Source organism: Myodes glareolus, chromosome 14, assembly GCF_982192425.1.
Source record: "Myodes glareolus chromosome 14, mMyoGla1.1, whole genome shotgun sequence".
NCBI classification, from domain to species: Eukaryota; Metazoa; Chordata; class Mammalia; order Rodentia; family Cricetidae; genus Myodes; species Myodes glareolus.
The window spans coordinates 57,318,924-57,346,033 of NC_142039.1; the positions used below are offsets into that span (position 1 = coordinate 57,318,924).

General features: G+C 46.4%; 1 protein-coding gene across 2 annotated transcripts in view; it reads left to right on the plus strand.

The window, feature by feature from the left end:
• LOC125391899 (N-acetyllactosaminide beta-1,6-N-acetylglucosaminyl-transferase) overlaps positions 1-27,110 on the plus strand; it is a 62,506-nt gene that overhangs the window by 1,588 nt on the left and 33,808 nt on the right. The window contains exon 1 of one of the 2 annotated variants that reach the window (XM_048421605.3): positions 24,506-25,773. The exons of the other annotated variant lie outside the window; for it this stretch is intronic. Within the exon in view, the coding sequence (XP_048277562.1) occupies positions 24,849-25,773 (925 nt within the window). The 5' untranslated portion in view covers positions 24,506-24,848. Of the gene's footprint in view, positions 1-24,505; positions 25,774-27,110 lie in introns of those variants that run through there. 2 annotated transcript variants of the gene reach the window in all.

Consider the following 27,110-nt stretch of genomic DNA (forward strand, 5'->3'; position numbering starts at 1 on the left):
ACCTATTTTGGATGGAAAATATTCATGGGAAAAAGAATGTGCCTGTGTTGAGTTCATGTAAACTTTCTTCTTATGAATCCTTAAACAATGCAATTTAACAATTATCATATGGCATTTCCACTGAGTTAGGGGTTACAAGTCATGCGGAGAACATGCCAGTGAATATACAGGAGGTTGTGTGTGCATAGGTCTTATGAAAATGTTGCACCATTTGATGTAAAGGACTTATATACATGGGCTTTCATCACCCAAAGGGGCCCTGGAACCAATCCCCTAGGGATGTTGAGGGGTGACTGTGTTTAAAGGACTTTTGAACTATCTGCCTCTTTAAAAAGAAGAAGAAAGAAAGAGAGAAAGAGGAATTAGAGATGCAGACTGCAGTGTAGAGCCCTCACCCTAGTCCTTTAGGAGCATCCATGGTGCTCTCTGTGGGATGATTCCCAATCAACACCTTCCCATGTGACGCTGGCAGCTTACGTCTGTCAGTCATCTCTTAGTACTGTGTTTAGTTCATCCTAGAAGTTTTTCTTCTCCACAGATTTATCAGACTTTCTCTTAGCCCAAGATCTTCGCCTGAGCCTCCCTCCTGCCTTCCCCTAGAACCACACAGACCACAACTCTCCAAGGAGGGCTACTCTTGTCAACTACCTGCCCCTTCCCCGCGCACAGCCGTGTGCCAGCACACTGCCCAGTTTTCCCTTTAAGGAGTCACTGTGTATAATGATCATGTATACTGATCCGCCTGAATTTGTTCCTGGCCTTTCCTATGGGAGCTCCGTGAAGTTGAGGTCATTTTCTGTCTCTATTTGATTGCTATATCCTCAATGATTAGATCCCATAGTAAACGTTCAGTAAGTTTGTGTTAGATGGAATAGCGTAAGTAAGCAAGGGGTAAGAGAACAAATGGTGAACCATGGGGCTTTACTACATATGGGGCCCTAGCAGACTGTGGAAGATGCAGAAGGCTGAGAGATATTTGGATGTATACGAGTACAGGGCTGGAGAGATGACTTAGCCGTTAAGAGCACATTGCTTGCTCGTCCAGAGAACCAGAGTTCATTTCTGTCCCAACAACCATCTGTAACTCCGGCTCCAGAGAACTGACTCTGGCCTCCACAGCCACCTGCACTCACCTGCAGCTACTTGCACAACAGACATATTTACATACAGGAAATTTAAGAAATAAATCTTATTAAAAAAAAAGAAAACCTTACATTTCACTTCATACAAATAATGAGATCCCAAGACACAGCCCCTTCTTTCTCATCAAAATGCTTTTGCCTTTAATAATTGACAAGGTAAGTTATTTTGATTACAGTTTTATTTATCTTGTGTGTGTCGGTGGCAGAGTATGTCACGGCACAGATGAGGATGTCAGAGGGCCATATTCGATATCCCAGGAAACCGAGTTTGATGACTTATCCTCAGTAAGCCAACTAGCACAGCCACGTTAACAGTAAAAGGCAAAAGGAGATCTATCTACTGCGGCCACAGGGGGAAGAGGGGATACAGGGCATCACTTTAACTTCTTAGGGTACGTACTGTGACCCCCCCCATAAATTCAATATTGACTATGGCACTGGGGAGTTGGTCTCCTCCTTCCTCCGTGAGGATTCTGGGGCTCAAACTTTAGTCAGTTCTGGCAACAGGTGCCTTAATCTGCTGAACCATCTCGCTAGCTCTGAATCATGCTCCTCGGAAACATATATAAAACGTGGTAGCATTTCTCTGGAAGGCAGCAGCATGCTCTGGACTCCGTGGAAAAGGCAAACGGATTGCTAATGAACTAGACAACACTGGCCAGTGAGAGAAAAGCAATCATTGTTCTGCCATTGGGGGAGTGCCAAGTTGGGAATGCTGGTAAGCGCTCTGGGCAGCAGGGCCTGGCTGGCTGGGTAATAAACATACCCGTGTTCTGGAAAATACCAGGGGGTGTGGTCTCTGAATCCCAGGGTGACTGCCAGAGCCACCTAGCTTAGGTTCAGCGCGCCCTGTCATCTTTTCACCCTTCATCTATTGTTTCCATTATTGGCATGTCATTTAGGGACAGCACTTAGAAGCTGATTTCCATATTTAAATATTTATCTCTTTCCTATTTCCAGTATTCTCTTAAAATTCATGAGAGTTGGAGTCTGGCCATGTGCACTTTGGGCACGGTACTGAGTGAGATAAGGTCATTATGTGACTCTTGACAAAGTAGGGCTTGTCACTTTTTGTGAGATAGAGAAAGAGATGGCTAGGCGTGGCAGCACGTGCCTGTTCTCTCAGCGCTCAGGAGAGGACCAGCAGGATGTGAGTTCAAAGACAGCCAGCTTAGACATCAGGGTCCTGCCTCCGAAACTAGGGATGGAGGGATGGAGAGACAGAGGGAAGGACAGAGGGAGGCAGCTATGAGACTGAGTTTTGATTTTTGGGAAATATCTCTATTTCAGCAAGGGGTGAACAGTTCGACCCATGGCAAACCAGTACCAGAAAAAAAAAAATCAAGAACAGAAGAACTTACTTTCTCCCTCAGCCTCCTTTCTCTTTCCTGTCAAAGAATGACCAGTGTCACCAGGCAGGTGACATCTACCTGCTATCCCAGTGTGTGGATGCCGAGAAGGAAGAGACTCCTTTGAGCCTAGAAATTTTAGTTTAATCTGAGCATCATAACAAGACTCCATCTGTAGTGACATTTCATTTTTATTTTATTACATAAAGCTTGCCAGAAGATCAGAGAGTAAAACAGCCCCGCTGGTTAGACCAGGCAGTGGTGACACACACCTTTAATCCCAGTTTACCATAGAAACTGGGCAGTAGCGGTGCACACCTTTAATCCCAGCACTAGAGAAGAATATAAAATGAGAGGAGACAGTTCCCAGACACAGCCTTATTCTGAGGATTCCTGGAGTCAGGGTCGCCATTTTGGACTAAGGTAGAGGTAAGAGCCAGTGACTGACTGTTTTGCTTTTCTGATCTTCAGGTTGAACTCCGATATCAGTCTCTGGGTTTTAATTAATCGTGCTACACCCATTTTGAAAATAGAATAACTAATTTAGTCCTAGGAGAGAACACCTTTGTGGCTGGAGGTCTGTAGTGTGGCTTGCTAGCTTCTACCTTCTCACAGCAAAGTAGAACCGTGAAAGAAGTGTGCAAGTTCACCCATCTCCAGCTACTAAATAAGAGGTTCAGCCAGAAAGAGTCCACATGTTCCTGCAGAAAGACACAGTGCCCGGAATATAGCACCCGGAGTAATCTGGGTGACAGTGCTTGGCGCCTAGGGGGTCACACTGCCTGTTAGCTTCATTGACAGTGCTCCATGCTCTGCAGGAGCTGAGGGAGACGCACTTCAGCTGAGCAGCTCCCCGTGGAGGAGGCCAGGGCAGCCCATGCCAGTGACCTGTCCACCCCAACTCTGCATGAGACACGCTTCAGGATAATAGGTCACTTCCTAGGGTTCTGCCTTTTTTCTTTCTTGGACAGTTGGGATTGTTGTGATTTACGGAGAAAGGGAATCCTGTTTGTTAGGTGTGGCATTCCCAAATTACAAGTGAATTCGAGCACACACCACTAAAAGTACTCTCCAGTCTTCAAACCAATGTAAAGGTCGAATCATGCTTGGCTAGTCTTGGCATTTGACTGTGGAGCCATCTTGGTGGTTTACAGTTTGGGGTGTGTGTGCGAGTCTCTACTCCTAGGTAGCTTTTAATCACATTAACTTCGCGATCGGCATTGTCACCTTCCGAAGAGAAAGGCTGTCCAGGGCCAGCCCTTGACGTGCATGTACAAACAGTGTTATTTATTCCTTCAGAGCCGTCACCGCTTCTCTCCTGAAGACTTCAGAGTGTAAGCGTTAGGAAGAAGCTGCCCAAATGGATTCACTTCCCCAAAACGGTCCCAAGAGAAATATGAGTGAGAGACTGAGCTGTATCTGATATGGTGTCAGAAAACGAAGTATGAATCATTTAAGAGGCTGAGAAGAAAGGCTACTCTCAGAGGCAGCCCCGTGTCACGTGACATCACACGGCTCTTGCTTCCTTTTTCCTTGAGTTGTCTTTCTATGGGGAGAATGGCTTGTTTCTTAGTGTTTGTCATTGCGGTAGAAGTGGTGTCTGGGTGGGGGTGTGGCTTAGTGCTACGGCATTTGTCTATTCTATGAGATGCCCTGGGTTCCATCCCTAGCACAGAAAAACAAAAGAAAAAGTCAAAACAAAGAAAAAAAAAAAAGTGTGACCGGAAGTTATCTATACTCTGTGAACTCACTCTCTTAAAAATTTGAGGAACTTGGGGTTATATAAAAATGAACCGATGGAAAAAAATATGTAGATTAATTCCTGTACAAAAGAAGTGTGAGAAAAAGAAACCACAAGTACCAGAATAATCTCTCTGAAGACAATGAGAACATCCCAGGATGATGATGCATTCTTTCCAACTCTCTAAAAGACAAGAAAAATGGTCTAAGGCAGGGAAGAACAGCATGAGTCAGAATGAGAAAAGTGAAAGAAAGGGGGAGAAAAACTGCAATGCTACTTTAAGGTAAGAGAGCTGGGACTGGAGCTTGGTGGTAGGACCCTTGCCTGACAAGCAAGGCCTTGAGAAAAAGATGGAGGGGGGGAGGTGGAAGAAGGGGGACAGTCGGGGAGGGAAGGAGAAAGGGGCAGAAGAGGAGAGGGTGGGTGATGGAAAGAGGCAGAGGAGAATAGGGGGGCTTGAAAGGGGGAGGAGAAGAAAAGGTAGAGGAGAGGCTGAGGAGGAGGGGGGCTGGGAAGAAGTAGGTGGAGGAGGAGGTGAAAGGAGGGAGGAGAAGATTATTGGGAGGAAGGGAGAGAGAGAGAGAAAGGGTCAGATAACTGGGAAGATCACAAAGAGGTCCAGTCTCAGGCATCCAGAAAGCCAGAGAGCATGCCTGTTGTTCTGAAGTGGTTCTTGTGACATTGTGACATTGGGCAGCCAATTCTCCCCCTTTCAGATCTGAAGAGCACTCTCAGAGAAGGCCCAGTGGAACCCCAGGTTGCTCCGACACTAGGCAGCCTCAGATGCTGAGGTACCAACTGCCTTGACACCCAGTGCTTGCCCCATACTCTCTGTTGGAGGCCACCTTAAAAAAAAGGGGGGGCTTTTTTTCCCCTAGCTCTTCTTGTTCTGACATATTTTTGTTTGCCTGCCCACGACAGAGCTCTAGAAGCCATGTAGCTCTGGGTGGCCATGTAGAGTTGTATGGCATTTTATTGTATTTGGGGGTGGGTGGGTGGGTAAAATGGATCCCCATCTATGGAAGTGTTGGCTGGTCTAGTTTTTTTCCACAGCCTGCTAGAATAGCTAAGTTATCTTTTCTCCCTTTAGGACAGGCCATATTCTAAAGAAAAGGTGAAGTTGCTTTGGTTTCTGCCCTTCTGCCCTCTCTTCCCTCCCCCCACAACAGCCTTGTTTGTTCTTGGGAATCCTTGCTCATGAGCAAGCTGACCTTTCTCTGCCATGATTTTTTCCGTCCCTAACAATGTTTTCATTTGCTTCTTTTCCGTTTTCTGCCCATTTGTATACGTATTTATTTCCAGTGCTTCTTTGTCAAACAAAATGGTCTTCACCTTAGAAGAGACCACATGATCCCATTTCCTCCTCGCATTTTAAATTCTAAAAATAACTTATTTCCTCCTTTGATTTATTTTGCCATTTTTAACTGTGACACATTCTTTGGGAGAGCGCGCTCACATTTTAGGTTGCCAGTGACAGGCACTCAGCTCAGAGTAGCTTAAACAAATCCCAGGGCTTGACTCAAGAAGCCGCATCCCAGGGATCTGGCCTCCAAATCGAGGGTGAAACAAAGTGTATGGTGTCTTCCTTACAAAGCCCTCTATCCAGAGGAGACCAGCCATCCTTGTTTGTCCAAATCCGAGTACTGGGGGTGGGGTGGGGCAGGGCCTGGTACTTTAGTGCCTAGAACCAGACTCGTCCTTGGGCAACATGGATGAATTTTGTTTCCCTGTCTCTGACTTGCTCTAACTTAGCTTCTCTTGGGCAGTTTTTCTCCATGCAATGCCAGACAGGCCAGAAATGGCTCCAACTTTATACTTGGTTTGGGTGACTGGCTTTCCTGGGAGAAAGGGAAGATGGTTTCCTGGCAGCTCTAGAGCAGATCAAGGAGGGAGGCCCATACATCAGTACTGCTTGGTCCACATTGCCATCAAAGCCAGGCTTGCAAAGTGCTGATGTATCTTTCCTGGGTTGCTTTCCTGCCCTAAAACTAAAGGCAAAGGACCAGCCCCGGTTCCGAATGGCACTGTGGCAGGGTGAGATCAGAAAGAGGCACACACCGGTCTCCCTGTCCTACACCAGAGAGCTGTTCATCTTGTCCTCACTTGGTGTTAGAGGGGAACCCCCTATGTGGCTTTAGCCACCTGCGAAGTTATAGCTTGGAAATTTATCTTCATGGGATAAGTAGTGAATGACTTCTTCACCATATTGTTTTCCTGCAGAAAGTATTTATTTTTAACATGTATGATTTAAATTATTTCTTTGAGAATGTCAAACATGCATACAACAATGTATTTCAATCATAATTACCTCCACCCCTCCCCCTAACTCCTCCCAGAGCCGCTCCTTACCTCCCTACCTGCTCCCAATTGCATGACTTTTCTTTTTTTAAATAACTTACAGTGTCCAATCTGTGCTTCCCAAATGCTTGCCATTGGGGTCAATCTACTAGAACATGGTCAACCTATCATGAGCCATATCCTTAAAGAAAATTGACTCTCTCTCTCCCAAAAAATCATCACCTATCAATAACTCCTCTGTGAAGGATGGGGTCGGGTGAGCCCCTACCCTGATCCGTGCTGGAAAGCGATTGGCTTGACCTTGTTCTGGTCTTGTTTAGTCAAGTATAGGTGCTGTCAGTTCATGAGTGTAGCTATCATGTCCCAGGGGCACTGTTTCTTTGAAGTCCATCTACCCCCACCCTCTGACTCTTATAATTTTTCCGCTCTTCCTTCCACAATAGTCCCTGAGCTTAGGTAGGTGGGCGGATATAGATGTCTCATTATGGCAGAGTACCCCACAGGCATTTATTCCCTGCGCCTACAACGTAACCAGCTGTAAGTTTCGTCATTAGCCGCAATCCACTGCACAGAGAAACTTCTCTCATGAGGTCTGAAAACCATATTCATCTATAAGAGAGTGTATATTTAGAGATTAGTTTGATGCTATGTTAGTTTATTAAAGTAATAGCAGTGGGGTTCACCCCTTGGGCCCGTGAGCTCCCCACGATGGGTTCCTAGCCAGATTTACAGTCCCAGGCATGTTTCTTCCTGTATAATGGCTCTTCCATCCAACCGGAAGAACATATCTGCCAATATAATACCCAAGGGCGTATCTTACCATACCAGTCATTATTGTAGCTCACGGGGATCACAGCTGGATGAGACTGTTGATGACCGCCCCCCCTCCCCAGCAGCCTCCACAGCACCTTCTAATACTATGACAGAAGGAAAGAAGGAAGCTTCCATGGTCCCTCCACTTCCTGTGACTAAAGTGTGCCTTTAGCAAGAGTCTTACCAATAAGCTCTGTAGGCAACTAGGAGCAAGGACAGTTACCTGTGTTACTCTGAGGGTCTCCGAAACACCCCTGACAACAGCTGGAGGGATGGAGCCAAAACAATGGGTTTTTTATTTGGCAACCTAAATGGGGAGGGAAGCATTAATAGGGAGAGGGATGGGAAGTTAGGGCAGAGATGGAGGAGGTAGGAGGAGGTGTAACTAACACTAAGAATGTTTGAAAAACCCATCTGGAAACACTTTATAAGCTTCCTAAATATAATATATATATATATATATATATACCTATATATATGTATATATATATCACACACATATATACACACAAAAAAATCATACATGTCTGTACATTTTCACACACACACACACAGACACACATGAGTTTAACTGGAGTTAGCCTGCACAGGGGATAATGCTCCTCCCAGAAGCCATGGAAACCTTGGAATCACAGTGTGACTTCATTGTGTGTGGACACGCTTAGATTGCAAGAGGATTTCTTCTGCTTGATCTCCTTCAGTACTGATGGTGTTCCCATGGAAGGAGGCCTGCTGTGCTCGGTGTACAGATGAGGAACTTCACATGATAATGTATGACGGGGGAGGAGTGAAAAGGCCCAACTGTATTTGTGTGGGGCAAGTGGTACATGGTAGAGGTCTTGCTGAGAATGCTCAAGGCCCTGGGTTTGACCCTGGAAATACACACACACACACACACACACACACACACACACACACACAGTGATACATGTCTATGAAATATCAGTGACACTCATTTCTTTCTATGTTGCTGAAAAAGATTTTTAAAAAAGAAGTAAATAACTTACCTGAATACAAATATTAAGTATTTCTGATAAGAAGGAAAAGCAAACAGAACCATATAATAGACAGGGAAAAGCAAACTAACACATTATGTACTAATTTTAAATTAATTCTAGTTTTATTAATCCTTCATTTAGTTATTATAGTAACTCCAAGAGTCCAGACAATGGAAGGGCAAATTCATATTTATTAAACTGTGGAGTGGTTATATAATTGGGCCTACAAGCATTTTCCCCTTTCTTCCTAATGGTCCATTTTCTCGGATATCTTGGCTTTTTCGAGTGAGAGAGCCCAGAAAGGGGAAGGAAATGCACACTGACTGAGCATCGTCTGTTGAATCTTCACAGGAATCCTATTGGTGGGTACAATGGGAAGATGTCCTCTGGCCTATGAGTACCAGACATAGTCTGCTCCAAACACTGGACACACCGGAGCGCACACACATCTGGTGTGCTGTCCACGCTCATAAACTCATGGCCCTCCCTCTGCAGGTGCCCAAATTCTACCCCCCATAGACTAGGATCTCTCCCACTGCCTCTCACCCTCACCGATGGAAATTTGGCTTTGTCTGGGACACAGGCTTCCGAGACAGAGAGTACCAGGACAGAGTCCCGGCTCTTCCAACCCCAGCCATGCAATCTGCCATCTGTGAAGTTCGCTTAGCAGGTTTATTCCATGTGCTAAAAGCATACACCCTGTAGCCCCAGGTTTGAATCTGGGTTCTTCTATGTACAAGATGTGTGACCTTGGATAGGTTACCCAGCTTTTGTATCCCACTTTTTCTGTCAAACACATGATGAGGCTTTAATCATTTAGACCAGTGCTTTGAACAGGGCTGATGTGTCACGGTAACTAGTTCACGATGTGTATCCCATGCCTGAAATATCCGGATGCAAACATGTTTCAGATTTTAGAAATTTTTAAATCCCTTAACAAACATAATGTAGTATCTGAAAGGTGGGACTCAAGTCCAAACATGAAATTCACCTATGCTTTATATACATAGCCGTAAGGTATGTATATAAAATTTCACATGATATTTTTAATAATCTGGCGCACAAATTTCCATGCTGAAATTCTCCACTTGTGCAGCCAATATTTAGAGTACTTCAGATTTAAAACTTTTGGATTAGGGGTGCATAATGGAGAACAGAGTTTCATCTGCAGAGTGGTGATTCTGTCAATAGATAGGTAGGGAGCTGGGTGCCGACCTGGAGTTTAGTCATGCATTTGACAAGTAAGGCCCTTACCTTATGAAGTGAATATTCCAGAAGAGAAAGGAAGAGAATAAAGTGTTTGAAGCTGAACAAGAGAGTTAGAGAATTTGGTAAAGGCTATGCTACACGAAAGAACATTTTTCAAGTCAGGTAGGTTACAGAATCCTTTTGGCAGGGATGGCATACCGTCTGCCTCTCCAAATGAGAGCCGGCCACGCACACTCTGGGAAGGAAGTCACGGGCAGAGAGAATGGAACCACAGAGATCCTGTGATGGGAGAGCAGGCAGGGGTGGAGGGTAAGAGCAGGCAGGGGTGGAGGGTAAGAGCAGGAGCTGCAGTGGAGGCAAAGCAGGCACAGCATGAACGCTATTGGCTCTTGTGCGAATGCTGTAGGGTGATACACGCGAACAGCACCCTCCCCAGGGAGTAGCGGCAGATGCAGCCAGAGTTGAGGGAGGTGCTAGGCTGAGCACTAGGTACAGGCATCCAGTAAACTGCTTCTAGCCCCCAGCGCCCCAACCACCAGCGCCCCAACCACCAGCACCCCAACCACTAGCTGCCTCCCTATTCCTGCTGTCAATCATCCTGTGAACTTCTCTTAAAATAATGTCTTCTAAAGCTGACTCCATTCCAAAAATGATTTGAATCTCACTTTTCTTGTGGGTGTGCGTGTATAAGCCACAGTACAAGTGTAGAGGTCTGAGGACGACTTACGGCCAATTCTATCTTCTTCCACTGTGGCTTCTGGACATCAGACTCAGGTCATCGGTCTAGTGGGACAAGTGCCTTTATCTGCTAAGCCGTCTCATCTCTCCAAGCCACTTTGGCCTATCCTCCAATGACAGATAATCTCTATAAAACTATGCTTGGTCATATGGTCACTTCTTTCCTTAGAAACATACGCATTCATCTGCTACAGCGTGACATCCCAGCCTCTTTGCTGGACCCATGATGCTCACTGCCACCTGGTTTGGGGAGTTTCCAGCACTTCCTCGTACTGGGCCCCATTCTCTTGTACATTTCAGCTCTACCAGCTACCTTTGGGTCCCAGCTGTGCCGAATCCAGCTTCCCTGTCACGATCCAATGTTCCTCTCTCTGCCAGGATAGAATGTTCTGGGACGTTCTTCTAGTCTCGCCCACACCTGACTGACAGGTGTTTTTCTCTTAAAAAGCAGCTTAGAGTCTCACAGCCTGGAAAGCCTCTTCTCATGCTTGCTCTGGGCTCCCACACTTCGGCTGTCAGTCTTGCACTACTGTCTCGAATGTTCCTAGGTAGCAACTGTTCATGTCCCTTAGATAGACCACAACCACTGAGACACACACTAGCAATGCTGAGTACAGTGATGGCTTCCATTCATGCCATTTACATACACTAGACTGGATGCTGTTTGCATTTTGACTTTTTTTTTTGACTTTTCCTAAAGATTGACCCATTTGCTCCTGGGAGGAGAAAGGATTCCACTCTGTTGGGGACTGCAAACCACCAGACCCTGAATTTCTTATAAACGACTTGTTTTCCTCTGCTCTGAGGAGCCTGCAGCTGCTCTGAGCACGAGACCCTGATGGCAGGGGCGTGGGTTCTGATGAGTCTGCAGTTGAAATATCCCGAGAGCTGGGGCATGGCCAGAGCCCTATATAAGCTGCCCCTGAGCCCAATAAAGCGGGCTTTCTTGGCATTCTTGTCTCAAGAATGTCCCCGTGGCCCTGTCTATCTGTCTCTGTCTGTGTTTGTGTGTTTTTAAATTTCTAGCCTAGTTCCCGTAGCGTGTAGCAAGTAGAGCGCTGAACGTAACCGGTGTAGTTTCACACCAGTCAAGCAGAAGTGTGTGTGGGTAGGGGGCTACATGCAGGAGATTGCTTACAGGAACATGGAGCTGCACCAATGAGTCCTAAAAACGTGTCCCTGGATTTTCTAAGCAGCTCCAGAGACAACACGTCTGAAGACCCTCTCCTATATCAACCATTTACTGTTCTGTAGCATCCTGGAGGGGTCTTTAGAGTTCTGTAAGTTTTACCCAGTGGTGGTGGCGCTTGTCTTTAATCTCAGCACTTGGAGGAGACAGAGGCAGGCGTTTCTCTGAGTTTAATGCAAACCTGGTCTAAAGACGAAGTTCCAGGACAACCAGGGATACAGAGAGGAAAACGAAAAAGCTCTAAGTTTTTTATGGGTGTCATAAGCCTCGAAATCTCCCTCCTCTCTCCTGGAGAGAAGTTTCAGTCTTGAGGAAATCTTATGTAGATTTATTTCCTTCTTGTCTTTGAGTCTTCACTTTGTAATAATCCAGGCCAGCTTCAAACTCGTGTTCTACTTTTCTCAGTCCTCCAAGTGCTAGCATTATAGGTATGTGCCCACGCCTAGTTTTTACATAAATTTAAGTGGTGGGAATCATCCCAGCTTGACCTCTAATTCCCCGCCCCCCATGAGTTTGGGGTCCAGAGAGAGGCCAGGACTCTGCTTACCACTCTGCAGTGGTGTGGTCCCGAGGCTGATTAATGTTAAAGCCCAGTGCACATCTGTGGCAGAAGAGCCCCAGCGCTAGCCAGCTTCCCCATCTGTTACTCATTAGGAGAAACAAGATTAAAGGGGAAATTGTCTGTGTTGGAATGATGGAAGGCCTGCATGTCATCTTAGTATGACACATTCCCAAGGGATTTTCCCAAACGGATTGAGTGTTAACAACACCACTGTTTTCCAGTAAAGCCGACTTTGCTCCTGACCCCTGTGAGGATATATAAACTGCCTCGACGACTCGACTCACTGACTGTATAGGGCAGCTAGCAATTGCCAAAGCCAGGGAAAATTCATTATCTTTTTCCGTGCAATTCAGCGTTCTGTCCATTGTCCACAGTGCAACAGGCAGACTCGTTCTTCCAGAGTTGTGTGGTTGTTGTTGCTGCTGCTCATTTTCTAGACGTTGTTTCTACTTAAGATGGGATAAAAATGCCAGGGAGAGATGGCTCAGCCGCTAGGAGCACTGGCTGCTCTCTGAGAACTGAGGTTCTGTTCCCAGTACCTATAGGGAGGCTTCTGTTTGTGACTCTGGGAATCCCGTGGCCTCTTCTAGCCTCCTTGGCACCAGGCAGGCAGATGATACACAGATATACCTCAGGCAAAACACCCATATACTTAAAATTTGAAAAGTTGAAATCAATCTCCCAGAGAGAAAGACGGAAGCTAGATGTCTTTGAATTAAGAATTTGTCGTAAAACTTTCAGCTCCAACTTCAAGATCATGACAGGGCTGTCACGCTGCCAAATGGGTCGGAGTTCATGGTTTTGCTAATCCCTCCTTGGGAAACTTTTACTGAAATGGATAATTTTGTCCTTTGTGTATTCTTGGTCACCAGTGTTAGAAATGATTCTGGGATACCAGCTGAGTTTAGCACAGTCGTTCTCAGGGAAACTGGAATGAAGAAAATTGAGGCTTTGGGTGAACACATTCCTTATTTCTGTTCTTGGCTTCCCCTTTTGACCTCACTGTTTCGTATTTATATCTCGGTGATCTTGACATTGGCAGCACATCCCTAAAACCGTGCATAGTTCACCTGCCCCTCCTCTGTATTTCTCTTTGCTTTTGGGGTGCCTGTTTCCAATCTTCTCATTCTTACTTGACAGATCCTCCCTTCCATCGGTCTCCCCACCACCACCACCATTATTCCTGGTAGCCAACTTCCCTGGCCAGAACTTGCTGCCCCCTTCCTCCCATCTAACAGCATGTTCTGTGCATCTGCCCGTGAAGGATATCTCGTGAGTTCTGGGTTCTCACAATTACCACCCTTACCTCAGGACCTTTCAGTTTTCATAAGCTGCCTTCTAACCCATCCAGATGATTGCTGGCCTGTGTGCCCCTTCAAAATCATCTAATGCTCTGGACACACAGCCATCAAGGCATAGCTCTGGCAAAGACATTTGTCTAACCTATGGCTTTCTGTAAGTTGTCACAGCTTATTGAGTCACGTGGGTAGTCTGGACTCTGAGAGAGAAGCCCCAGCACCCCAGAAGCTTGGTCTGTTTATTATATACAGTTGAACAGGGATGTGGGGTTATTAGATTTAGTCAAACAAAAAGACAGGGTAATTAATCAAGCTAAGCAATCCCTCTGGAATTGTAAGCTCCAAATAAACCCTTCCTTCTACAAGTTGCCTTGATCATGGTGTCTTGTTCCAGCAACATGAAAGTAGCAAATACAGCATGCTTACCTGCTAAGCCACGTTGTGCATTGAAGAAGCAAAAATGAGCAGTCAAGCTGGGTGTGGTGATGCATGCCTTTAATCCTAGCACTTGGGAGGCAGAGGCAGCTGGATCTCTGTGAGTTTGAGGCCAGCCTGGTCTATCTATAGCGTGAGTTCCAGGACAGTCAAATACACACAGAGAAAACCTGTCTTGAAAAACAAAAAACAAAACAAAACAAAACAAAACCAGCCCACAGCAAATCAAATCAAAGACCAATGCTTCAAAGAAGACATTTGTGTAGTGGCATTTCAATTGTATTTTAATAAATAAATAAAGCTTGCCTGGGGATCGGGAATGTAGCACAACCACACTGGTCAGCCTTACAGCCAGATTGAAAAGATCAAAGTTTAACTGTGAAGATGGGGAGGACACAACGCGGTTCTTTCTCAAGGAAGCCCGAGACTCAGGTTGACTTAAGAGATTTAACTCTGTGCCAAGGTCAGCCTGCTCCCTCTCTGGATGCTTCCTGTTTGACCTCCTCAGTAGCCATCTTTTTTCTGCGCCCCAAACCTTACATAGCTCCCACTTCACTGAGCTGTACTGTAGCCAAGTCTGAGTTCTATCTCCACTAGGGGTTCTGTAGAAAGGAGACCCCCTGCCTCGAACTCCAGCTCTTCTCGGGTTTCCTACATAGAAGCTGCTTCCCCCTGACCCTGCAGTGCCAGGAAAGGCTGACAGCTCCCTGTTTTCCCTTTTTATTCTCCCACACAGTTGGTGCATGAGCTAGCTGCCCTCTTCCCCCACTTCACAGCCTTTTTGGTTTATCTCTATTATCTTACAACTTTTGGACTTCGCCTGGCAACCCCTCAACCTAAACCAAGTCTCCCATTGCAACTTCCCTATAAAAACAGCCCTTCTTCTCTTTGTGACTAGTGACAGCATTTCAAGCCAGAGGGAGCCACAGAGTACTTTTTATTCCAAACTTAATGCGCGAATTTGGAAATTATGAGCCAGAGAGACGAAATGACTGTTGATTGGCCTGTCCTTTAAAATGGTTTTCAGGGCTAGAGAGATGGCTCAGTGGTTAAAAGCATTCATTGCCTGCTCTTCCAAAGGTCCTGGGTTCAATTCCTAGCACCCACATAGTGGCTCACAACCATCTGTAATGAGGTCTGGTGCCCTCTTCTGGCCTGCAGGCATACATGTAGACAGAATATTGTATCCATAATAAATAAATATTAAAACAATGATTTTCAAGCCTCTTATCACTTCCTGATCATCTTAGAATAAACATTCTCATTCATAATATCATCCTCGCTTTCAATTAATGCCACACAATATAGTAAGATCTCCAATTCACATGTGGTGGGGTAAAGGGGGGGGAGATTTGGTATCATTTATGATGATTATCTTTTTAGATTTCTCCATCATTTGTGACTAAAACCTCATGTCCACGAAGGGCACTGGGAATTTGTAGTAAGCTTGGTTTAAGTGCAGCCTTCTGGGTTCACTGAGAACTCATCCTGGGAATGTTCTGCCCCAATGCCTCACTAGGAAGAAATGTGAAGAAGGTCACATGGACTTTTTTTGTGCTGTAGACACAGCCTTGCCAATTGGTTCTTCCCCCAGCCTTGCCAGTGGTTTGAGGTTCTCTTTCCCTTTCATTCTGATCAATTAGTGACTATTCTATAATCAGTGATACCTTTCCTGGAATGATTCTCAATCTGGGCATGGACAGAGACCGGACACGAGGGACAAGACTGGATGAGGATGGGACACCAGCTCTTTCTGGTTTGCCTAGGACTTACTAGGTTTTAGCACCGAGCTCGGCATGTTCTGGGAACGCCCTCAGTCCTGGACAAACAGGGACAGCTGGTCACCCTGAGACTCTTTGGCTCTACTCTCACTCACCCTTCTTTCCCCAAGGCATGTCAGAATCAAGAATTAGAGACTGAAGATGTAGCCCAGCTGCTAGAGTGCTTGTCTAACATTTGAGACACCCTGGATTTGATCCCCAGTACTGTATAAACTGGTGTGGTGGCAGACAGCTGCGATCCCAGGTCTCAGCAGGTCAAGACCGGAGGATCAGAAGTTCAAGGTCATCCTCAGTTATATCATTTCAGGCCAGACCAGAATCTGTACCTCAAATATCTCTGCTCTCTTCGCGGATGCCTCTTGCGATAACTGCTTAGCACCCAGATGGCTGGCTGTTGAGAACGGCTCTCTCATGCAGCTCAGCAACTCCTCTCGGTATAGATAGGCAAGCTTCCAGACCCTTTAAGAACACATTCTGACAGAATAAGCAAATGGTGCTGAATACGCAGTTTCACTGTCTTAGGAAAAGTAAGATTATAGATTAGGTAAGTTCATTTCAAACAGTAGTGACTTCAAATATAGAAATGTTGAAGCTGGAGTAAGTGCTCATTTTTACGAGAGAGAGAGAGAGAGAGAGAGAGAGAGAGAGAGAGAGAGAGAGAGAGAAGAAAGAAAAAAGAAAAGGAATTGTGACTAAAAAAATTAAATGTCTATGTCTCCTGGACCAGCACTTTGAAACTAAAGCCAGTTCATCCAGGAGGAGCAGCAGATGCAGAATCTGATACTGGTGCAGGACATATCTTGCCGGCGGGCTTGTGGGTCAGCTATAATTCCCAAGGGAGCAGAAGAAATACCTGAATTTGGTGATTTGCCCAAGAGCTCTGTCCTAATTAACAAACTGTCCAAACTCAAGTAAATGTCATCAGGCTCTACTGAAAGAGTGGATTGGGTAAGCTAGAAATGAATTAACAATTTCATAGGGTTATTGAAATTAGCAGCTGGCGTAAGTGGCTCCCTTGTTTTGTTTCCATTTATTTGAAAACGTCCAGACAATGGAATCACGATGATACAGACTCCTGGCTGCGGCTAATGTTGTAAAATGTCTCGTCTCCCAGTCTGGTTGGAGCTTGGTGGAGACTTCATGCTTAGCTGTGGGAGTTGGAGATTCTGTTCCCAGCACCCGTACTGTAAGACAAACAAACAGTAAACCCAATTAACCAAACCCCCGTGCATCTGGCAACCAGTGGGAAGTGGTTGGTGTGAGATGGGACCCCAAGAACATGAAGATTTGGACCCGGAGTGCCGAGATTTGTCTTGGAAATTTGCAACTCTCCCCATCCCCACAAAGGAGATGTTGGAAATCAGATAAAGGTTGTTTCAAAAGACAAATAGTTACTCAGGCTGTTCTTTGACAGGGAACTAAATAGCCACATAGAAAACGTAGGGTTGAGGTTTCCTGTTCGCTGCTGGGTTTGGTTTTTGCTTTAGGGAGCCTTACAGCTGGCAAAGGGAACAAACACTGCTACCCAGCGGGGCTGACTAAGGAAGCAGAAAAGTGTGGCAGAAAAAAATGAACTAGGCAGGTGGGAATGGGGGGGACACACAGGTGGCTTGTTAGACAGATGCCATTGCTGTTCTCCTATACTTTTTCTTTCTAACTAGAAGCCTTAGCTGATCATGAAGGCACACGCCACCTGTGATCACAGCGCATGCTGGTGGGAGGGGCCAGGCAAGAGGATCAGGAGTTCAAGAACAGCCTAGGCTACATGAGATCCTGTCTCAAAAAAATAACACCGCCTCAATTATATTCAAGAATAGAGATACTCGGGCACATTGAGGGCAACAAATGCCCTCAGGGTGCACAATTGGGCCACCACACTGTGCTGTACTTGCCTAGTTCAATCTTGTAATAAGACTGTAAGACACTGTGAGCTCTTATTTTTAATGTTCATATGTATGTGTGTTTACTTGCATATGTGCCTGGGTACCATATACATGGTTGGTCCCTGTGGATACCAGAAGAGGGTGCTAGATCCCTTGGGTCTGGAGTTACCAGTAGTTGTTGCCGTGTGGGTGCTGGGGATAGAACCTGGGTTCTCTGGAAAAGCAGTTAGTGTTCTTAACTACTGAACCATCTCTCCATCTCCATCCAGCTGTGTTTTAATATCTCCATTTTATAGAAGAAGAAGAAAGGAAACTGAGGCATACAGGAACATCCACCATAAATGACAGGATCAGTCTGCCCGGTCATGTCTAGAGCTAGCCAAACCAATTTGTCCACTCTTGATTCTTTGGTTGCCCTCTTAGAAACCAGGAATGGGTGGTACCAGGATATGTGTGCCAGTGCTTCTGTGCACACTGGCCCATTTCATCTCCACGACCTTGGAGCTTCTGCTATCTGCATCCTACAGATGAGGAAGTTGAGGTTAAGAGTGTCAGTTACTTGTCAAAACTCTTCCTAAGCCCAGCACTGCGCCCTGACAAACAGGGTAGGTAAAAGGGCGTCCCTGTTTGTTTGAGGATGATCAAGGTTCCCATCACCCCTTCCTTCCTCCTGGGCAAAGATGCAGATGGCACAATGGATTTCAGCAACAGGTATGTGGCAGTATTCAGCCTGAGGGGTAGAATAAAAAAATTTAGGGCAGAAATCAGTCTGAGATTGTCTGTGGCCTTACCCTGGCCTGTTCTGGTATTGTCCACTATTTCCTCCTCCTCCTTCCCCTTTTTTGCTTTGGTTTGCTTGTTTTCAGGACGAGGCTTCTCTGTGTACCCCTGTCCTAGAGCTCACTATGTAGACCAGGCTGGCCTTATACTCTAGAGAACTGCCTGCCTCTGCTCCTGAGTGCTGGAACTAAAGGCATATGCCACCACGCCTAGCTTCAGTTTTTTTTCTCTTTAAGATTCTTCTTAAAATTTTTATAATATGTGCATGAGTGTTTTGCTTGCATATGTGTCTGTGCACCATGTGTACTGTGTGCCTGATATCTGTGGGGACCAGAAGAGGGTATTAGGTTCCCTAGAACTGGGGTCATGGTTGTAAGCTGCCATGTGCGTGCTGGGAACAGAACCCAGATCTTTCTGCGACAATACCCCTTGTTCTTAGCTGCTGAGCTATCTCTGCAGTCCTGGTTAGATTTTCTGCAGACCTGCCTCTGCCTCCCGAGTGCTGGGATCAAACTTGGGTGCCACCACCGCCAGCCTGGTTTGATTTTCAGCCAGTTGAGAACAGCATCGAAAGAGCAGATTGCTTCCTGAGGAGTTGTGCTGCTTTCCGATTTCAGTGACTGCGGAAGCGTCACTGGATGGCGTTGTCACACCTGGGCTCCAGCAGCCGTGTGGAGTCACAGCGAGAGAATGAATGACCGAGCTAACCACAGGCTTAAAATATCCACTACCTGGCCCTTTCAGAGGAGGCATTATGATAAACATATTTGCCTGGAATTTTTGGAGAAAAAGTTGGATCACGATTGTGAGTTTTCTAGGCAACACAAGCCTACTCTCTTGAGCACAAAATGATTAGTTCAAACAGATGGCCGGACTGGTGAGCGGCACAGCAGTGGTGTGTTTCCCTAGTGCGCCGGAGTCAGTGCACTACACACACATACACACACAGCACTACACACACACACACAAAATGAGTAGATAGCTTTCAAAAGTGTGGGACTTCTGTTGTTCAAGAAACAGGCTTAACTCGCTTGGTTTTTTTTCTTGTATAAAACACTATAGGGTTGCTGGGGAGGTGGCTCAGTTGATAGAGTGCTTGCCCAGGCATGGTTGGCTCCTGCCTGGAATCCCAGTCTTTAAAGATATAGGCAAAAGGGCCACATAGTGAGTTCAAGACCAGCCCCCGGGATACAGGAGAACAAAAGCAACAAGAGCAACAAAATGTCTGTGAGTCCTATATCCTATGCAGGGAGACTCTGGCACGGGATTTTCAGAAGATGATCCATGAGTTTCTGATAGGGAGAGCTGATGAACATGGTGTGGAGTTTCCAGAGGTCAGAGGTCTAGGAGGTGACATCAGAAGTGGCCTCAGTGAAGTCACCCATGTGTGAGTGCAGCCGCTGTTGAGGTGGAGCCGTCATTATAACCAGCATCAGCTTCTTGGACACAGAAGGGGAGTAGGGGAAGCAGTGCTGAGGTCTGTCCCCAGTCACAGGATGGCATGGACATAACCGTGTTATTTTAGCAGCCTGTCTGCACAGGATCAGTGAGGATCTTGATCAAGTTAGAGAAGTTAACACCAAGGCCATCGTGACCATTTTAGTTTCCAATGGTGACAAAATCTTTGGTTGTTGTTTTGAGACAAGTTCTCTCCATGTAACGGTCCTAGCTGTCCTGGAACTAGCTCTTGTAGACCAGGCTGACCTCGAACTCACAGAGATCCGCCTGCCTCTGCCTCCCTAGTGCTGGGATGAAAGGCGTGCGCCACCACTTCCCTGCAGGTGAACCTAGTCTAATGGCTAGTATGAGTCTTCTTATACACTAGCCTGATCTTCAAAGCCTAACCCTTGAGGGTTGCCTGCAGGAAAAAGTCATCATTTTTGGACTCTTTGATGGGCAGAGGGAAAAGACCGACCTTTCCCAGGGACTTGTTCTTTATACTCTTGACTTAGCATCCCAGCTTGGTGATGGAGGCCATTGCCTGCCTTCACCCCTGACTTCATGACCCCTGTGGTCTGGCCCCAGGCTGCCACACAGTCCTAGGAAGCCATCATGGTCCCCTGGGGCCACGACTGAAGCCTCTGTGATCTTTCAAGCCTGGGTCCCTGGAGCATCTGCCATTTGCTATTTTCTTAGCAAAGAGAAAAGCAGATTTTTCAAACAAAATGAGCAGGCTGTGTGCCTGTTGGTTTGAATTTCTATTTAGCCTTTGTACTCTGCTGATTTTCAGAGGAACATCTGGCGTTGATCTAGACGTGCTGACATCAAGCTTCTTGGTCTTCAAGTCCTTTCACGGCTAAGAATTTACCTAGTTTTGTAAAAACTTGAGATGTTAGTCTTACACAGTAACAAGCCAGTCATTGAAAGGAGGCATGGAGGTGGCAGACAATTTGTAGTCTCGGGCCTCAGGAGGCTGAGACGAGACAGGAGGATTGCTGAGAGTCTGAGAACAGCCTGGGTTACCTAAGTGAATTCAAAGCCGGTGTTGGCTACATAAACAGAGCCTAAATAAAAAGAAGGGTTCTGAGCTCTACCATGATGACTATTTAGAATCTAAATAACCACATGAGATTTTGAACTTGAACTTGGTTCCTTCTTGGATCATCACCTGTTGCTCACAATAGGGTGCATCTGTTTGTTGGTCCCATATCCCTGCTTGACTCTAAGAAAGTTTGTTATGATGGTATGCTAAAAAAGAGTGAATAAGGCCAGCTTCCAAAGGGACTAATACTGTTTGAGTTTTGATGTGTAAATGGGAGGTGGTAAAAGGGTCATTCTGAGTACCAAGTACAATTGTGCGTGTGTGTGTGTGTGTGTGTGTGTGTGTGTGTGTGTGTGTGTCCCCTTTGATTTTAAAATCAAAGATTTTAAATCTGTTGATTATTTGATAGCAATTTAAAAGCTGTGAATTATTCTGATGAAAGTCAGATTATTCTCATGCTTTGGAACGTCAGAAGAGCTGACTGGTCCAGGTTCCTGATTCAGTATGGTGTTAGTTGCTAGCAAGGCAAGGGAGATGCTTGCTCTGGGAGGGAAGGGGTACAGGTTCTCGTTCCCTCCCCCACCACCGTCTCCCTCTTCTGATGTCCACACACCTTGGCCAGGTGCTAACTCTAGCTGTCAGCTCAGCCTTCCTGCTTCCCCCAGCAGCAGGCTCTCATTTCCCCCTGCACGGGAGAACACAAGGCCTACCCACAGCTTCTGATCATTGTGTTGGTTGCTGAAGGATTTTCTGTTTGCTTTTTGACCTCCTTTTGGGCCGAAGAATCAGAAGCTGCTGGACAGACATAACAGAAGCCTTCCATACAGGACAGGTTGGAGTGATCTCGCTGGAGTCTGGAGGACTCAATCGACCCGTTCCTTTTGGAACACCCACGAATGAGCGAAGCCATGCAGGATTCAACTTGTGCCTGGGTACAGGTTCTGTGGTGTGGCACAGGAGGGTAGCCACGATCAAAACTTAATTCTGCCTTTCAGAGTAACCAGTGCAGGAAGATAGAGGGCTCCTAACAGAAATAATAGTAACTGAGCAATGAACGTGAAACTCTGATGCGACCCTGGAATGATGCGGGGACATGCTGAATGACAATGCTGTGCCCTGCAGATGCAAGTCTTATGTCAGCTAATAAATAAACCAGCATCCCCTTGGTTCCACAGCCAAGAATCACACCTAGAGTTCTAACCGTGTTCTGCTTCTGTTAACTGGAAGAAAAGCCTCTTCAAAGTTAATGAGAAGTCGGTCCTTGCAGCGAGGATGGTCCTGTGTCAGCCTCCCTGATTGCTCAGTTCTTTGTTGGTACGTGGGCCTAACCCTGTGCGCTGTTAGTTCTCTTCTGCCTCTTTTGTGATCATAAAGGTTATCCTGAGCCGCAGAGAGGCAGGATACAAAATGTTCACTTGAGGACAGTTTTTAGTAGTGATATCCAAGTGGCGTGAACAGAGCAGAAATAATGCCCGCGATGGAAGTTAATCGCTCTGCTCTCCCACTCAATTGCTAGAAGGGAAATGCCTGCCTGGTTACCACAGAGACCAGGCCAAACAAACCTACTGCTGAGGCTAGTCAAGAAAAAGGCATGGCAGCTTCCTCCCAGCCCGTTCATCAGAGCTAGGGCCGATGTGCCAGCACAAACTACAGAAGTGCTTGGCAAGGTATGGTTTGGGTAAACTACAGAAATGGTGACATATGGTTTTGGTGGTGGTGGTGGCAGTGGCCCTATATTATGCCTTTAAACCATAAATTGCATGCCAACATCCCAGCCTCCCATTCTTCCTCCACCCCGCTCCCATCTCCCAAGTAAAATCTGCTTGATGATAAATTCTTGAATTCTTTACTTTGATATCCATCGACACTCCCTTTGTAAGATCAGTTTGGGGCAAAGGGGAGGAGCAAAATTAGAACCTCTAATTTCCCCTCTGCTGTTAGCCACTGCCCAGCCAAGGATATATTTTGCATAAATGAATGAAGCCATCAAAATGGTCTATTTGGGTACTCCCTTTATATAGCATTCTCTTTCTTCTGTCTCTGTCTTTCTCTGTCTGTCTGTCTCTCTGTGATTAATTTTTTCTTGAACCAAATTGGGGGGGGTGAAGATAAAGAAAAAAAAAAGGATTTTGTTTAGTTGATTTGTGTGTGTGTGTGTGTGTGTGTGTTTGCTTGAGACAAGCTTTCTCTGTGTAACCCCAACTGTCCTGGAACTTTCTATATGAACCAGACCAGTCTCAAACTCCCAGAGATCCACCTCCTCTGTCTCCCAAGTGCTAGGATTAAAGGACTGCACCATCACACCCAGTCTGATTGCTTTGCCGAGACACAATCTCATTTGTAGCCTGAGCTAGCCTAGAGCTTGGAATTTGCCATCTTCCTGTCTCAGCCTGCCAAATGCGGAGGTTGCAGGGATTAAACTGCCACACCCTGTTCAAGGTGTGAGTTTGAGGGATTAATTAACCCATTTAAAAGCTTTAAGGTAAACCAGGTAGTAGTGGCACATGTCTTTAATCCCTGCACTCAGGAGGCAGAGACAGGCAGATTGCTGTGAGTTCGAGGCCAGTCTGATCTATAGAATGAATCCCAGGACCGGCTCCAAACCTACACAGAGAAACCCTGTCTTGAAATGCTCCATCCCCCCAAAAAGCTGTAAGATAAAAATTTTCTTTTATATTATTAGACACAGAAATCAAAATATCAGTTCATTAATAGGATCTACTAGTATAGGCTACTTTTCAAAAGAGGAAAATGTAACCAAAGGCAACACTTTCTGAATCCACACTCAGAAAGGAGCCTGCTTCCTGCTGGGGTATGAGCAGGAGGAGTCTCATTGAATCAAAGGGATCTGCAGTGAGGCACTTGTGCCATTTCTTAGAGGGAGGGCCTGGCGCTTGCAGAGGCAAGGAACTTCTCCCTGGAGCAGCTGCCAATGTCTCCCAGCTTCGTTCCTCTAGAAATCGGCATAGGATCAGCCTTGGTTCCCCAAGTGCTCGCTCCGCATTCCTTGTGAGCTGGCAGGCCACGCCAGGGTGCAGGTAAACTAAAAGAATTCCGAGTCTTGCCACCAGACCTGCTCTTCCTGGTTTCCCTGAGTCACAATGACTGATACTTCCAGGAATTTTACAACAGCCCAGAAGCATTTGTTCTTTCTTCAGAGTCCAGGAAGGGCGAGAGTAGGGTGGGCGGGAAAGAGAATAGAGAATCCCAGGAGTTTTATGAAATGACCACAAATGTGATGGCATCCTGCTGTTAAAGGAGACTCCGTGGCTAGGTGCTCGGACATTGCAAATAATACTGCGTTGACAGTTCAAGACATCTGAAGCTCTATGTGAAACGGAAACCAATGGCTATCACATTTCGCCACAGTGTCCTCAGCTCAGACCCACTGATATGAGAAGTCACCTTCAAATCGCGACCCGTGGTTTGATTCTTAGTTCCCTCTTCTCGTCGTCAGAGTAAGAAGAACACAGGCAATGATTATTTAATCCAGCAGGGCTCACCACAAAGTTTTTCTTTCTTTTTTACTGCTGATTATCTATTTAGGCGTGTTGCAAAGCCTTTTTCCTTTATCTCTACAGAGATAACCCTGAAATGAAAAAATAAACTAGAAAGAAGAGAAACAAACACCTAGGAGCCCTTGCCCTAAGGTTGGCCAGAAAACAGAGCCACCGCTTCTGGAAGGCCCGGGGTGTGCTAGAATAAAAAGCAGTTTAGAAGGTAGGAGGGGAGGTGGGTGGGGTTGATGCTTGAGAAAGTCGGTTCCTGGTCCCAGCACTCGGTTCCAGAGCGCTGATTACTTGGAGGCACCTCTTGCTTTTTCTTTGCCTACGAAAAGGCTTCTCGGAGGCTGGGCGGGGCTGGGCTCCTGCTGGCGTGGGTTTGGCAGCTAGGGGCTACTGGCTTGGGCTGCGGCTGCGAGCGCGCGCGCTGTGGGAAAGCTGCGCATCTCTCCAGCCCATCCCGGAGGATGGACCAGACTTAGCACTGGAGATCTGCGCTTTGAGAACTGGGGAGCGCGAGCCCGCAACTCTGCGGGAGAAGCCAGCGAATCTGGGGGAACCAGGTCCGCCTCTCGTGCCTAGGCGTTCAGAACTGTGAGCGCTTCTCAGTCCCCGGAGATAATTCTTCCCGCCTGGAACTGAAAATAATGAACCTATGGATGAGTTGCGTTTTCGCTTTCACTGCGCTCAGCGTGGTGATTTTTGTGGTCTTTTATCACAGTCAGCTAAGCCCGTACAGCTTCTACCAGCCGCTCAACAGCTCCAGCGAAAAGACATCTGTCGTCGCCTGTGATTACGGTTTACGAAATCATACGTTCTCCATGTGGGGGAATACATTGCCACATCCTTTGGGAAGAAGAATCTCTTGCCAACTATACCAGACTCAGAGCCACTATATCACCAGACCCCTGTCGGAAGAAGAGGCTGCCTTCCCCCTGGCCTACACCATGGTGATCCACAAAGACTTCAACACCTTTGAAAGGCTCTTCAGGGCCATTTACATGCCCCAGAATGTCTACTGCGTGCACGTGGATGAGAAAGCTCCCGGGAAGTTTAAAAAAGCGGTGTGGCAGTTACTCGAGTGCTTCCCGAACGCTTTTCTAGCTTCTAAGACTAAGAAGGTGGTCTATGGTGGCTTCTCCCGGCTCCAGGCAGACCTGTACTGCATGGAAGATCTGTTGGCCTCCAAGGTCCCCTGGAAATATGTCCTCAACACCTGCGGGCAGGACTTCCCCCTGAAAACCAACAAGGAAATAATTCACCATCTGAAAAGATTTAAGGGGAAAAACATCACCCCAGGGGTGCTGCCTCCAGAGCATGCAATTGTCCGGACTAAGTATGTCTTCCAAGAACATACAGGCAAGGGCGGATTTTTTATGAGAAAAACGAACACTTTGAAAACTCCACCTCCTCACCAGCTGACCATATACTTTGGCACGGCCTACGTGGCCCTCACCAGAGACTTTGTCAGCTTTATCATGAATGACCAAAGGGCCCTTGATCTCTTAGAGTGGTCTAAAGATACCTATAGCCCTGATGAGCATTTCTGGGTGACACTCAATAGGATTCCAGGTCAGTGCCCAATTGTCATTGACAATGTGTCTTAAAATGTCATATTACTCTTTATTTTCAGATTGCAGATGTGTGTGTGTGTGTGTGTGTGTGTGTGTGTGTGTGTGTGTGTGAGGTCAGGACAGCTCGAGGGGGTCATTCTCTTCTTCCATCACATTGGCCCCAGGGATTGAACCCAGGCCTGAGGCTGGATAGCAAGTGCCTTTACCTGCCCATCCATCTCAATGGCTCCTTTGCTACCTCTTACTGAGTAATCAGAATGCATTCATTTAAGTTACTTGAAGGAATTTTTTTTTTAAGTTCTTGAAAATGATGAGTTTGGTTGCGTTTCCGGACAGTTTTGTGCTGGTTCTGTGGTCTTATAAATATCCAAGAAGCTGTGATCTAAGGGATACCTCAGCCACTGGCAACGCTGTGGTTCTACCTTCTACTGTGTGCTGGATGCGAGTTGGGGTTTCACCCCATCTTTAGAGTTTACACTAGTCATAGTCCATCATAAGGACTGAAGTCTCAAGCATTGGGAGATGGGTCTTTAAGTCAGCATTCTAGAACACTTGAGGTGGAGCAGGCCATGTTTCTGTCTGAAGGAAGTCACTGAGTAAATTCCATGCAAGGTTGTGGGCGGGGCTGTTTCTACACATTGGGACACCTGTTCGGATGTTCATAAAGCTTCGCTCTGATTCACTCTGGTGCCCAGGTCTCAATTAGTCTCTGCTGAACAAACCCAGCCTGATGTTTCGTTGCCTAGAGGAGTGGGTAACAGACACACGGGGAGTGTGGCTGGAGTCCGTCCATACAGAATTCTCAATTTTCAGTCCCCAGTGTTTTTTTTTTCCTCTAGCCATTCCTGTTTACAGCCTTGTGCCTTCACCCATGGGAAGTCTTTTTGATGGTTTATGGTGACTTGGAAACGGAGCCAAGGTATGCCAGGCAGCTGTCAGCCGATGACAGTAACAAACTCCTCCTTTGATTCAGACCCGGGCTGCTTTTCAAAATTGCTGCCCATAAGTCGTGTGAGCTACAGGGGAGTGTCCCAGCATGCTGCTTTCCAGTATTGCGCCAGATGACTGGAGGGCGTCAGTTCTGGGTAAAGATGGCCATATACCTGCCATTTTTAAAATAGTTCCCGACTTTCTGAGTTGCAGCCTTATCTTTGGCATATTTTCGAGTTCTGTTGGAAGCTATCTTCATACTAGACTCAAGGGAGTTATACATATTTAGGTCTCCCATAATTCAGCATTGCTAATGGCTGAACTAGAAGGGTAGTCTCAGAATTTTCTGGGACTGTGCCTTAGAGGCAGAAAGGGAAGAAGAGAAGCCCAGGGGCTAGGGACAGA